The following is a 14914-nucleotide window of genomic DNA, read 5'->3' on the forward strand; positions in this document are numbered from 1 at the left end:
AGTCCTTTGTAGGGACTTCTGGTTCAATACTCGGCTGCTCCCATACCAGAAGGAAATGCAACTTTTGTGGACATAACTGAAGCAAAATTAGATTTTTACACACAAGATCCCTTGAACAATAGAGATAATCATCTAGTTTTAATGAGGGTGTTGTGTTGTCCAGAATTTAAGTGTGATAACAGATCACTCAGCCCCGCCACCTTATAGTGACCAGTGGGGACCCATCCATTGTTCATCCCACCTCCAGCACTTGGCCCATAGCCTTCTGTGCCAAGGCAAACCAAAGATAAAGATGTGCTTTACTTGTCACACGGAGATCGAAATGTACAGTGAAATGCGTCATTTGCATCAAGAACCAACTCAGTCTGAGGACCTGCTGAGTGCAGCCCACAAGTGTTGCCACACTTCTGGTACCGACAGAGCATGCTACAACTTACTAACCCCAACCATACGTCTTTGGAAACTGGAGCGCCTGGAGGAAACGCACACTGTTATGGACAACGTATGAAGTATGAACTCCTTACAGACAGTGGCAGGAATTGAACCCCAAGATTTTCTGGTCACTGGCACTGTAAAGCATCGTGCTAACCGCTAAGCTATTGTGCCGCCCCTAAACCAAATGTTTGTCTAAATGCTGTCAATGATCTGGCTTCTTAAGTTCTTGTTCTTTGTGTTATACTTAATATCAACTTAAGTATGGCTGAAGCTTGATAGGACGACAACCATGATGTTGCTTGTTTAGGTTATTTTGCCAAGAGCTACACTTTCTAACTGAAGGCTGTGTGTGCTATCCTGAGCTAGGTAAAAACCAACAGCTGCCTGGTTGAGTGTTTCCTTTACACTCAGCACTAAGCTCTCTGGGGATCAAGCATTTAGGACTTATGAGGGAAAGTTTATGGACTGACATAATTACAAGTCTTCAGAAATGTCTACCACTGACTTGTGCTTGCTACAGCTGAGGCAGTGTGTGGTGCAACAAATGGTGGCAAATTATTGCCTTGGACATTTTTCTTGTGTTTACAAGACCCTGTCGGACATTGGTAATGCAGAATTCTGCAAGTCCAGTTCTCTGGCGATACTGACATCAGGGGAGCTATGTGGCCCCAGTTACTGCACAGACCAGACCCTTGTGCTGTGGTATCATCTGTTGCAGCCGCCCAGGGGAAGAGACCCCTGAGGTGGTGTGGCAGAGAGCAGAGGCACGGCAGGCATGCTGGAGTTGGTGCCAGGCTGGGGGCTGGCCTCTCCTGTTGGTGTTGCCATCTAATGCTCACTCTGTGGATTACGTTTGTCTGTGGCTGCACTACTGCGTGATGAGGAACCGCTGTGTACTTACTTGTTCTTACAGAAACTTAGCTCCAGGACAATATCCCAGGCACCATCAATCTACAGGCCATGCCGCTCAGGAACTTGGGGTATATTCTGGGCTATGTTTTTTTCTGCTATCATAACTATATGTGCTATATGCTGTATGTGCCTGTTGGTACTGTATTTTGCACCTTGGCTCTGGAGCAATGCTGTTTTGTTTGCCTGTTTCATATGTATGTTTGAATGACAATTAAACTTGACCTTGAACTTGTGAATGCTCAGGTGCTGAGAATACTCAGAACTGGTATTGCTGGCACTGAGGTAATATGAGGTGTAACGTTCTCCTTCGTGTGTAACGAACGCCGAATTTAACGTCGAGATAAACCACAGTTAATAAGAACCAGATCGCAGCAAGATTAACCATTTACTGTTCACTCTTCACATTAACATATGGTGAAAACTGTTGATAAAACAATACAAGATTAATACAGTATTTGTTCCTTCCTTAATATCACATTTCAAGTGTAAATACTTGCAAAGGTGACTATAACTACATTACACTAAGGTGCAGTATACAGGGAGAGTTTACCTGCTCCATTGACTACTTTAAATACACTTCCATGCAAACTATCCGCGACTCTTTAACTAACGAAAGCATAAACATTATCTACCGTCGTTACTTCTAACAGGATCGGCATTAACATCTTAGTTCAATATATCGATTATCTATTAACTTACAGCGTTGCTCTCACTGTGATTTCTCATGCCTGCAAAACAACTTCTGCTCAGGTGTGCCTCGTGGTAAGCCCCCACCCTCACGCTAATTTCAAACCGGTACTTTCCCACAAGACGCGGCGAAACCGGATGTGACGTCATCGCATGCCGATATATTTTACATGCAATGAATATACTTTAAACACTTCTAATTCTAACTAGAAAATACTATTGAATGAATTACTAAGCGAAAATATTATAAACTAAATAACTGTCGTAAAGACAGCACGAGGATTAATTAGAAAAATGCTCAAGGCAAAGTGAAATTTGTGTTTGTTTCACCTACTGTCTCTCATAGTTCACACAAAATGCTGGTGGAACACAGCAGGCCAGGCAGCATCTATAGGAGAACCACTGTCGACATTTCGGGCCGAGACCCTTCGTCAGTCCTGAATTTGAATTTCCAACATCTGCAGGTTTCCTCGTGTTGTCTCTCATAGTTCTTGTGTTACATTCTGATTTCTGGCTTCTTCAAAGCATCACTTTGAAGAAAAGGAAACTGCTAATTCCCTTTACAGCACAAGCTTCTACTTAACATATATAATCATGAATTAGGGACAAATGCAGGCTCATCAGCCTCTCAACTCTCCTCCATCATTTAATAAGATAATCTCAATCAGCATTTCTTTGTACCCTTGGTAACCTTTCACCCTGGCTTATTCAGTATCTATGTACTTCTGAATATACAAACCCCATTTCCAGAAAAGTTGGGATATTTTCCAAAATGCAATAAAAACAAAAATCTGTGATATGTTAATTCACGTGAACCTTTATTTAACTGACAAAAGTACAAAGAAAAGATTTTCAATAGTTTTACTGACCAACTTAATTGTACTTTGTAAATATACACAAATTTAGAATTTGATGGCTGCAACACACTCAACAAAAGTTGGGACAGAGGCATGTTTATCATTGTGTTACATCACCTTTCCTTTTAATAACACTTTTTAATCGTTTTGGAACTGAGGATACTAATTGTAGGAGATTTGCAATTGGAAATTTTGTCCATCCTTGCTTGATATAAGACTTCAGCTGCTCAACAGTCTGTGGTCTCCGTTGTCTGATTCTCCCCTTCATGATGCGCCATACATTTTCAATAGTAGATAGATCTGGACTGGCAGCAGGCCAGTCAAGCACACGCACTCTGTGTCTACAAAGCCACGCTGTTGTAGCCCATGCAGAATGTGGTCTGGCATTGTCCTGCTGAAATAAGCATGGACATCCCGGGAAGAGACGTCGCCTTGATGGCAACATATGTCTCTCTAAAATCCTAATATACGCCTCAGAGTCAATGGTACCTTCACATACATGCAACTCACCCATGCCGTGGGCACTGATGCACCCCTATACCATCACAGATGCTGGCTTTTGCACCTTTTGCTAATAACAATCAGGATGGTCATTTTCATCTTTGGCATGGAGAACTCGATACCTGTTTTTTCCGAAAACGAGCTGAAATGTGGACTCATCTGACCACAGCACATGGTTCCATCTGAGATGAGCTCGGGCCCAGAGAACTTGCCGGTGTTTCTGCATAGAGTTGATGTATGGCTTCCTCATGTAATACAGTTTCAAGTTGCATTTCTGGATGCAGCGACGGACTGTGTTAGTGACAATGGTTTTCCGAAGTACTCCTGAGCCCAGGTGGCTATAATTGTCACAGTAGCATGACGGTTTCTTAGGCAGTGCCGCCTGAGGGCTCAAAGATCACGCGCATTCAACAGTGGTTTCCGACCTTGCCCTTTACGCACTGAGATGTCTCTGAATTCTCTGAATCTTTTCACATTATGTACTGTAGATGTTGAAAGACCTAAATTCTCCGCAATCTTGCGTTGGGAAATGTTCCTTTTGAACTAAGAATTCTCTCTTGAATTTTGGCACAAAGGGGTGAGCCATGACCCATCCTTGCTTGCAAAGACTGAACCTTTGATGGATGCTACTTATATACCTAGTCATGATACCTCACCCACTACCAATTAGCATGCTTAATGTGGTCTTCCAAACCAGTGTTACTTGAATATTCTGTGCAATTTTCAATCTTATTTTAACTCTGTCCCAACTTTTGTTGAGTGTGTTGCAGCCATCAAATTCTAAATTTGTGTATATTTACAAAATACAATTAAGCTGGTCAGTAAAACTATTGAAAATCTTTTCTTTGTACTTTTGTCAGTTAAATAAAGTTTCACGTGAGTTAACATATCACAGATTTTTGTTTTTATTGCATTTTGGAAAATATCCCAACTTTTCTGGAAATGGGGTTTGTAGATTACAGCATAGTATGGGCCCTTCAGCCCACAACATTGTGCCAACCTTTTAACCTGATGACTGATGGCATCCGTTAGTCTTGCGAGACCATGGACCTGGAAAGTCTTGCTTCAGTCTGTGTTGGTAGAGCAGCATCTGTTGTGGCTGTAGAGGCCCACACGGGAGAGACAGTCTCAGCTGCAACGAATGCAGTTGAAAGCACTGTCCTCTGGTGCTGTCTTGGTGCTGTTTTCTCGGCGAGTGCGCTTTTCTTCAGCAGCAAGCCTCAGCTTCTCTTCTCCTCTTTTCAGACCTCTGCGTAGTTCCAGCCTCCAGTGAGAGCAATCGCTTGCAATGTCCTCCCACCTTTCAACGTTCATGTTCAGTGACTTCATGTCTCTCTTACAGACATCTTTGAAATGAAGATGGGGCCACCCTTGTGCTCTCTTGCCAGAGGCCAGTTTCCCATACAGCAGGTCCTTCGGGATCCTCCCGTCTGACATGCGGTGCACATGGCCCAGCCAGTGGAGACGGCGTTGTTGGAGCAGGATGAAGAGGCTGGGTATCTGGGCGTGGGTCAGGACCTCATTGTTGGTGACTCGGTCAGTCCACTTGATGTCCAGGATGCATCTCAGGCTGCGAAGGTGGAAGATGTTGAGACATTGCTTTTGTCTGAAGTAGACCAGCAGAGCTGGGACTCTCCAGGACACTATCCACATCACTGCACTCAAGGCCTTCGGGAAGAAATGGGGCAAGACACAGGACTGGTTTAAAGCAAACTCGAGTAAGCTCACTGCTGTCTTTGAGGTAAAGCATATTGCACTACTAGAGCACAAATGCCACCCCACCAAGGCAACACTTCAAGTGCTAAGGACAGCAAGAAGCAAGGCCCAGGAAACAGCCAGATGCTGTGCAAATGACTACTGGCTACAACTATGCGAAAGCATTCAGTCATCACTTGATACAGGCAACATCCGTGGAGTGTACGAGGGGATCAAGAAAGCCATCGGTCCAACCCAGAGCAAGACAGCTCCACTGAAAACCACAACAGGCAAGACCATCAAAAACAAAGGCAAGCAGATGCGAGAGATGGGTGGAGCATTACCTTGAACTCTTCTCCAGAGAAGACTGCATCTTGGACAGCATGCTAGATGCCGTGGAATGCCTGCCTGTCATGGAGGAACTGGATGCTTTGCCGAATGCCGAAGAGCTAAGTAAAGCCATCAACAGCCTGCCCACTGGGAAGGCAACAGGATTGGATGGCATTCCACCAGAGGCCATCAAGTGCGCAAAGGGTGTCCTGCTAAACCATCTGCACAAACTACTGTGCCATTGGTGGATAGAGGGAGCAGTGCTGCAAGACAGGAGAGACTGCAACATTGTCACCTTATATAAGAACAAAGGGGACAGAAGCGACTGTAACAACTACAGGGGAATCTCCTTGCTGAGCATCATTGGGAAGGTCTTTGCTCGCATGGTCTTGAACAGATTGCAGAAAATAGCCGAAAGGGTATATCCTGAGTCTCAGTGCGGTTTCAAGTCAGAATCTTCCACAATCAACATAATCTTCTCCCTTCAAAAGCTTTTAACCTACTCTATGATCAATCTATCCCTTCCTCCCCACATAGCCCTCCATTTTTCTATCATCCATGTGTTTATCAAAGTGCAATCTGCCGTAAGAATACACCATGGTGAAAGAATTCCAAAAACCCCAACTCATTTTACTCTTAAATGACTGATCACTTATTTTTAAACACTGATCTCCCAGGTTCTCTCACAACAGCAGACATCTCTTCCACATCCATCCTGTCAATCATTCCCCTCACTTTTCTGAACTCCTGGATACAAACATGTCCTGTCCAATTCTTTCTCAAAAGAGAACCTACCAACTTAATAAACCTTTCTCTGAACTACTTTCAATAAATAAGATCAGTACTACAGACAGCACTCCAGCTATGCTCTCACCAATGCCCTATACAACTGAAGCATAACTTCACTAATTTTGTATTAACTTCTACAAGCAAAAAAGACAAAAGCATTGATTTACCATTGATGCTACGCTCACCAGCATCTGCTCCATTTCCCAGACATTCACACTCACCCAATCTTCCCACTGCCTTAATAGGGATAGAGTTTCTCTTGTTCTCACTTACCAACCCATTAGTCTTCACATCCAACACATCATTTTCTGCAACTTCTGCTATCTTCAATGGGACCCTACCACTGAACACATCTTTACCTCTTCCCCAACTCTCTCTAACAGCAGGGTTTGCTCCCTCTGGGATTCCCTTGTCTCTTTGTTCCTCCTCACCCAACCTTCCTCCCAGCACATATCCCTGCAAGTGACAGCTATTCATCATTTGCCTATTTATCTCCTCCCTTACCTCCATTTAAGGCCCCAAACATGCCTTCAGGTGAGACAACACTTTACCTGTGAACCTGCCGGGGTTGTCTATTTATCCGGTGCTCCCGATGTGGCCTCCGCTATATTGGTGACATCCAACATAAAATAGGAGATTGCTGTGACAAGCACCTCTGCTCCATCCACAAAAAGCATACTTACCCAGTGTCCAACCACTTTAATTACTATCCCCATTCCCATTATGACATGTCGGTTAACAGACTCTTTTACCACAATGAGGCCACTCTCAAGATGGAGGAGCATCAACTCGTATTCCATCTAGGTAGCCTCCAACCTGATGGCATGAACATTGATTTCTCCAACTTCTGGTAACTTTTTCCCCTCTCCCTTCTCTCTTCTATTCCTCACTCTGGCCTCTTACCTTATCTCCTCACCTGCCCTGGTGCCCCTCCTTCTTTCCTTTCTCCACGGTCCACTGTCCTCTCATATCAGATTCCTACTTCTCCAGCCCTTCACCTTTTCCAACTATCACCTCCTTTCCTTTCCAGTCCTGAAGAAGGGTCTAAGTCTGAAACATCAACTGTTTATTCATTTCCATGGATGCTGCCTGACCTGCTGAGTTCCTCCAGCATGTTGTGTGTGTTGCTCTGGACTTCAAGCATCTGAAGAATCTCTTGTGTTTACAATAAACAATAATATTTTGCCTGCTTTCTTAATTACCCAACCCTTATCGCTGTGAAAAACAGCTCAAGTAAACCTGGATTTTCACAATGTTATTCTGGGTTTCTGTAGTATATCATCAAATATTTTCACTTTTGCATAAACAGAAAAATCTTTTACTCACCCCGAATCTGTCTGTCAATCACTCTCATTTCCTTTCTTATTTTTATTGACCATTCTGAGACCTAATAATAAAAAAAGTTGGAACATTTTTAACACGTTTCAGATATTGCATTAATGGGATGGAGAATTCCATTTTTAACACATAAATGGAAATAAACTGATACATTTCAGAACTCTGCACCAGAATCGTTGAAAATTACGAATAGCATGCAAGCTCCCATTCATAAAAACTAGTGTAAACTTTTCAGTACCTTTCCCCAGTGTCTTCCCATTTGCTTCATGACCCATGCTTATGTTTTCCATATTTATTTTATTGCTATTCCAAAGACTTCAAACAACAAGCCTATTTTTAGGCAATATTGGCAGCCAGAATAGTTTTTGTTTTGTTATGATCCCAGCCCCCTCCTTTGTGAGAATTGCAAGAGCACCCGTCGAAAGGGGGGGGGGGGGGGGGTCAGTAGACCCAGTCGGAGAGAGAGAGAGACGTGCCAAATTGCAGGTCCCACCAGGGATACAGAATAAAGACAACAGCGACTATTGTCTCATGGAGACCACGTGAAAAGCCCTTGGGCAAGGTGGGCTGGTTGAGAGAGAGATTGCATCATCCCAACCTGATTGACACCTGCGACCCCGTGAGGAAGTATAAAGGAGAGACTCGGGGGACAGCCCCTGAGACGCACCAAGAAGACACGAGAGTGATCCCGCAGCAGCAGGAAGCCACGTGCGTTAGATTCCGAGATTGGAATTTGTGGCTGGAATCACAGAAAACCGCTTTTAACTAACATCAGGGAGAGGAAACCAACGCTCCCCCGATTTCACGGAAGATTCATCGAGACTCGGCAAGTTCTTTCTCTTCTCCCCCAATCTCTCTCTCTCGGTCGCCCCACAGAAAACCCAGTGATTTTCAAAGGGCTGAGGCCTGCAGACTTTGAGTGACTTTTACATTTCCAACGGACAATCTATTAACCCCTAGACACCAGCAGAGCTCACTTCTTAATGATGATTATTACTATACCCGCGCTTTAGATTGAGTGTTGACGATGTGCACTATCGGAATGTTTGTATTAACCCTACTTTTGTGTCCCTTTATCAATAAAAACGTTTGAAAATAGTGACATCAGACTTCAACGGACCTCTCTATCTTTGCTGGTAAGTTCTCCAGTTACGGGATTCGTAACAGTTTTAATGGGGATGAAGCCAATCCGTAAATATTTTGCAACAATAACACAGCGATAAAACTGTGTGAAAATACACTCTGAAGGTCATCAAAAAGAGAAAATATATTGCAAAATAAGGACATGACAATGAAATTAAACACTATTTTGAGTTTGGCTTCACAGAAGACCCAGAAAAATTCCCAAAAACAATAGACTTCTCATCCTTGTTACTGCAACGTTACACTTCCTGTGCCAAATTTCATCTGCTTTGTGTAAGAAAAGGAATGAAAGGCTTTGGCTTTTTTACAAGCCTATTTTAAACTATTCAAGCTAATAACAACCCTCAGTACAATAGTTAGGCATAACCAGGCTAGTCTTCAAAATTCCAGTCATTAACATTTTGAACTATCAGTGGTTCTTCCTGCTTAAGCAAACATACTTGATAATTTCTATGACTTTTCCCATGCCACCTTCATATTTCAAGTCACTGCTCTTAACACGTCTGCAATGGATGAACTGAGAGCAAAGGCCACAAGAAATCAGACTAATGCATGATTCAAAAGGATGACAACTCACCTAACAAGTTCAATTTCTTAGCTGTTCTCCATATATTTCCATTCCCTTTCTGATTAAGAATCAATCACAACCTTGAATATTTACGTCCTCATTACCCCCCCCCCCCCCAACAGACACACACACAGATTTTCACTCTCAGAGAGAAGAAGTCCTTCACATCAAGTCTAAAATAGGCAGCCCTTACTCTGAGACAATGGTTTCTGTTCTGGACTTTTCCAAGCTCAGCGTTTACCCAACTACCCTCCTAAGAACATTATACATTTCAATAAAATCCCCTTTCATTCTTCCAGAATCCAATGATTAGGTTCTGGACCTGAATGTTAAGGGACTGTCCCTCCACACCTGTAAATCTTCTCTGAACCAACTCCAATGAAATACAATTTTCCTTAAAAAGAGTGATGAAAATGGCAGAGCTCTAGGTGGCCTAACACCTTATATAACTGGAGTAAGATTTCAATACAGGCAGTCCCCGGGTTACATAGGAGTTCCGTTCCCGCATCCAAATTTAAGTCGGATTTGTAGGTAAGTCGGAACAAGTACATCCGGTATTATTTAGCGTCAGTTAGTCAAACGTTTGTCTTAGTATATAGTATATATTTTACCTTTCTATGTATATAAAACACTTTAGAAATGCATGTATTCCAATAATTAAACCACTGCATTGCTTAGTAATAATTGTAGCTTTCATTGGGGCAGGGCTTTTCACATGCTCCATTATTCTCATTTTATCTGCTATCCTTTAAAATTGTTCCGATCGTTGACTGACTGTAGCCTAACGCTTTTCTTATGACCGATGGTGTTTCACCTCTTTCCAAACGCTTTATTATTTCCACTTTATTTTCAATCGCGATCGCTTCCCGTCAACGGAACAGAAACACAGTGGGCAGCGGGTCCTGAGCTTCACCAGGTCCTAATGACCACCGCACTGAGACAGGCTGAATGGGACAAGTGGGGGCTGTGCTGGGTTTGGATACTTGATCATCCAAAATAGTCCACGTGGGAATTTAAACTGGAGGTGGCATTGTTTTTTTTAACGAGGTCAAGTTGCAAGCTTGTATCAACCCAGCACGGATGGTACGGGAGTCACTGGATCAACATCAACCTGGCACAGGAGCGATCTGTCACTGGACCAAACTCGGAAACCTCCGTTCTCCAGCCCGACACTGATCTCACTGCGCTACCAGCCGACTGGAACCGTGGGGGGGGGGGGGGGGGTCAGGGTGAATCTTACTAAGAAAATTTTAAGCCAAATACAAAGTTAAACACTCAACACAGTGTCAACGGCAATGACTTAAAATGGTGGACGGCGTCGTGATCTGACTTAAAATGGTGGACGGCGTCGTGATCTGATTTAAAATGGCGGACGGAATTCCCCTTCCTCGGTTCATAAGTACAAGTTGTCCGTAAGTCAGACGTTTGTAACTCAGGGACTAACTGTACTTTCCAAGAGCTGACATCCCATTCGTCTTCTCCATCACACTGCACTTGTGTTTCAGTTTCCTGCATTTAATGAACAAGGTCTTCCAAATCCCTTTGGTTCTACATTTAAATATTTTCCCTCCAAAATAAACATTAAATTTTCCTGTTATACTGCATTAGTCAATATTTTACCCATTCACCTCATCGAAAATTCTGCTATCTGTCTGCATTCTTGCATCTTGCCTTCACACCTCTCATTCCCCAACCCAACCCACTGAAACTTGTCTTAAATAAATCTGCTCATTTCAAATCAAGGTAACAAACTTTCTCTGGTTGATAAACTACAATCTGCCATCCTTACTGAGGAGTCAGGCCTGAGTTCTGTCTAACTCTGCAGTCCCTTCCATCGCCAGATGCCGTATCAACTAGTGTATTTTGTTTCCCTGTTTCAGGCCTCCTTTATGGAACAGTGTTACTGCAAAAAGGCTGCACAGTACTTTGCCCCAGAAAGGAATTCACACCATGTGCGTTGAGATGCTCTGTTACCAAACACAGCAGTTTAAATCCGAGAACTTGATTTCTTTCAGTAGAACTCTAGAGAGAATGAGCTACTCTATCAAAATGGAAACAATTGCTGACCCAGATTCTAGACAGATGGTAGTAGGAATCCTGCCCCACTACTGTCAGAGGTCAGAACAGCTGAAGCCCAGTTGAGCCCTTCTATCACAAGGAATAACATCAAATAACACATTATTTTTAAACTCCACTTTGTCTTTACTTGAAGTTATTTAGTGAACTTACAACAAGAAAGACATGTAGTATGGATTTGCATTTCTAGCACACAGCTACCAACCTCAGAATTCTCAACACTTACAAGCCAAAGTGTTTTTTTGAACAATAGGTCCAGTTTTCAGGTGAAACATGGCAAAGTCATACAAATAATTATGTCAGTTTTTTTTAAAATTTGATGTCAATTGGACAATAAATATTGGCCAGGAAATAAAATAGTGGTCACCAACATTTTTAAGCCCAAGATCCCCTACCTCAGCCCTAGTAAAAGGCAAGATCAACCCCAGATCAATTAGTTACACGCATGTGTACCGGGGGCAGAAAAAACCCCGCAACCCGGAAATAAAGTATAAACACCGGTGGTACCCGCCCTTTGTTAGGTCTAATATTGATAATATTCTTGCAGACCGGCTGACGGTGGGGGGGGGGGGGGGGGTGTTAAACACGACCGGAGTACAGCGATACTCGAAGCAGGTTCCTTATGTCCAGTCTATTCCACGGCTTCGCGGCTCTCGGCACTTAGCTTCTGTCCCGCGCTGCTCACATTTTTTCCGCTGAAAAAACTCAGTGGGTTTGTCTTTAAGTGCTGGGTGCTTGGACTCAGGGAACCAAAGCAATTTTGAGGGCTTCATTGCCTCATTAGACAGCCTCTGGGCTCAAACTCCAGCCTCCTGCCCACCCACCGCCTTGGCCAAGTGTGGCTGGTCGTGGGTGGGGTGAGAGGACAAGGTCAGGGCCGGAGGTCCCCGTGCCGGGGCCATGGCGGTCGCAGTCCGGAGAGAGCGAGCGACTGACCGAGTGAAGAGTGGGACAGGACACCTACCCCACTTGTAGGATCTATCGGCCAACAAAAGTTTGTTTCAGTAGATCGCAGCGCGGTAGCTGCTCTAATACTTACAAAACCCTGAACCCGAATTAGGTCGTCTGCAAATATTTTAGCACCGGGTTACCCACAAACATTTGGTGTGTTGAGCAGGTTTAGTGGCAGCGCTCCAGGCCAGTAGCGACAGCACTTCCTGCCAGCCACCCGAGACCAACCAGTGATCCCCGGCGCGAGGGCATCACCGCGTTTAGGCGGCTGATGGCCTCACGTGGGTTCAAGTTCAACAGTGGGCGTGACAGGGAATGAGGAAAGGTGCAGCTGACTCCTATCGTTTCCTTGTGGTCCCCAGTGGTTAGGAACTACTGAAATACACTGTGTAGTGCGGGGGGGGAAGCTACACATATGCTCACTGGGCAGAAAGAATGGAACTAAAACCCCGCAACCCGGAAACAATCTCTCAACAGTATTTGTGTATTTATTTTTCGTTCTTTTCGGGATCTACTGGGAAAGTCTCAAAGATCGACTAGTCGATCGCAATCGATGGATTGGCGACCACTAAAATAGAACACTTCCATTCTTCTTCAAGAAGTGCTGGGGGTGGGGAGCTGTAATTTATATTAACTCCCAAAAGCAGCCAGGGCCCTGGATACAAAAACAGAAATGCTGGAAAATCTCAGCCAGTCAGTTGAGCAGCCTCTGTGGAGAGAGAAACCAAGAGCCAGAAGAGATTTGCCCAGAGTGCTGCAGGAGGGTAGAGAAGAGCTTGCAGGAGATTTGGCTGAGTTTTAAAAAATCTTCACTGGACCCAAGTGGATCCCAGGAGGATCACACTTCTTTTCAACAAAGGCACCCAAAAAACGCCTATAACTCTAACATCAGTGGAAAAAAGTTCTGGGGGATACCTAACGATGACTGTAATGAGCACCTGACTGCTGCTACAACAACAAATTTAAATTATCTAAGATAGTGATAATGCACCTGATTCAGATCTGTGAAGGCATGGACAAATCAGAGATAGCCAATAGGTTTTTGCCACAGGCAAATCCTGTCTGACCATTTGACTGAATTGTCTGAAGAGGTATCAATGCATTTTATAAAGGCAGAACAGTGGATGAGATTTACACCGCTTTTACCCACACACGGTCCACATAGCAGACTGCTTCAAAAGGTTAGGGTTCATGGGATCCAGGGCAAACTGCCATACTGAATCCAAAATGGGTTTGGCAAGAGGAGGTAATCGTTGATGATATGGGACTGATTATGTGATGGCATGCCTGTGACTAGTAGTGGCTCACAGGAATAGATGCTGGGATTTGTTGCTTGTAATACTCAAATGTGGATGTGGGAAGCAAGTTAGAGGACACAAATGATAAAGACTTGTTTATATTGTAGAAGGCACACGCTGAAGAGAGATATCAATGTTTTGGGGAAATGGGCTGAAAATGATAGATGGAGGTTAATACAGACAAATGTGAAGTAGTGTATCTTGGGAGCATTAATGAGACTAAAACATAATACCATAAATGGTAGGTAGGATGGATCGAGAAACAGAGGGACCTCGCTGTACAAATCCATAAATGCTTGAACACAGCAATGCTGGTGAACAAAGTGGTTAGAAAGGCACACAGGATATTGGCTTCTGTTAATTAGGGCATTAAATGCACAAGGAAGAAGGCTACGCTTCAACTTCATAAAACCTCAGCTGGAGTAGCAGGTATTGGAGGAATATGATGGCAGTGGAGTGGTGATTCACCAGGATATTATCTGGGATGAAGCTGTTCAGTTATGAGGAAAAATTGGAGAAGACGGTCTTTTCTCCCTGAGTGGAGGAGAGTAAGAAGGAACACAACTGAGGTATATAAAATTATGAGGGTAATAGACAGACAGACATACTTTATTGATCCCGAGGGAAATTGGGTTTCATTACAGTCCCACCAACCAGGAATAGTGTAGAAATATAGCAATATAAAACCATAAATATTAAATAATAATAGGTAAATTATTCCAAGTGGAAATAAGTCCAGGACCAGCCTATTGGCTCAGGGTGTCTGACACTCCGAGGGAGGAGTTGTAAAGTTTGATGGCCACCGGCAGGAATGACTTCCTATGATGCTCAGTGTTACATCTCAGTGGAATGAGTCTCTGGCTGAGTGTTGCAAGCGCACGTACTGTGGTCAGCCAATCAGGTAATCAATAATACATGACACCAGGGAAGCATCCACCTGCATCACTGTCAGCTTCTCACCCAGTAGAGCAGGGCTGATGGTGTTGAATTCACTGGAGAAGTCAAAAAACATGACCCTCACAGTGCTCGCCAGCTTGTCCAGGTGGGCGTAAACATGATACAGCAGGTAGACGATGGCATCCTCAACTCTTAGTCGGGGCTGGTAGGCGAACTGGAGGGGGTCTAAGTGTGGCCTAACCATAGGCCAGAGCTGCTCTAGAACAAGTCTCTCCAGGGTCTTCAGGATGTGGGAGTTGGAGTAGACTGTACTAAATTTCTGCCTATATCAGAGGTAAATAAAATGAGAGAACATGGGTTAATGCAAGGTGGAGGGGTGGGGGAAGGAGATTCAGAGGTAAGGCATGGTGCACCTTCTTCACCCAGACAGCGGTAAG

General features: G+C 43.9%; 1 protein-coding gene across 3 annotated transcripts in view; it reads right to left on the bottom strand.

The window, feature by feature from the left end:
- The window catches only part of rnf103 (ring finger protein 103), a 55901-nt gene that overhangs the window by 13800 nt on the left and 27187 nt on the right, over nt 1-14914 (bottom strand). For all 3 annotated transcript variants that reach the window (XM_059965643.1, XM_059965641.1, XM_059965642.1), the window contains one exon: nt 7533-7593. In XM_059965643.1, the coding sequence (XP_059821626.1) occupies nt 7533-7593 (61 nt within the window). The remainder of the gene's footprint in view (nt 1-7532; nt 7594-14914) is intronic.

This window comes from Hypanus sabinus, chromosome 3 (assembly GCF_030144855.1).
Source record: "Hypanus sabinus isolate sHypSab1 chromosome 3, sHypSab1.hap1, whole genome shotgun sequence".
Taxonomy (NCBI): domain Eukaryota; kingdom Metazoa; phylum Chordata; class Chondrichthyes; order Myliobatiformes; family Dasyatidae; genus Hypanus; species Hypanus sabinus.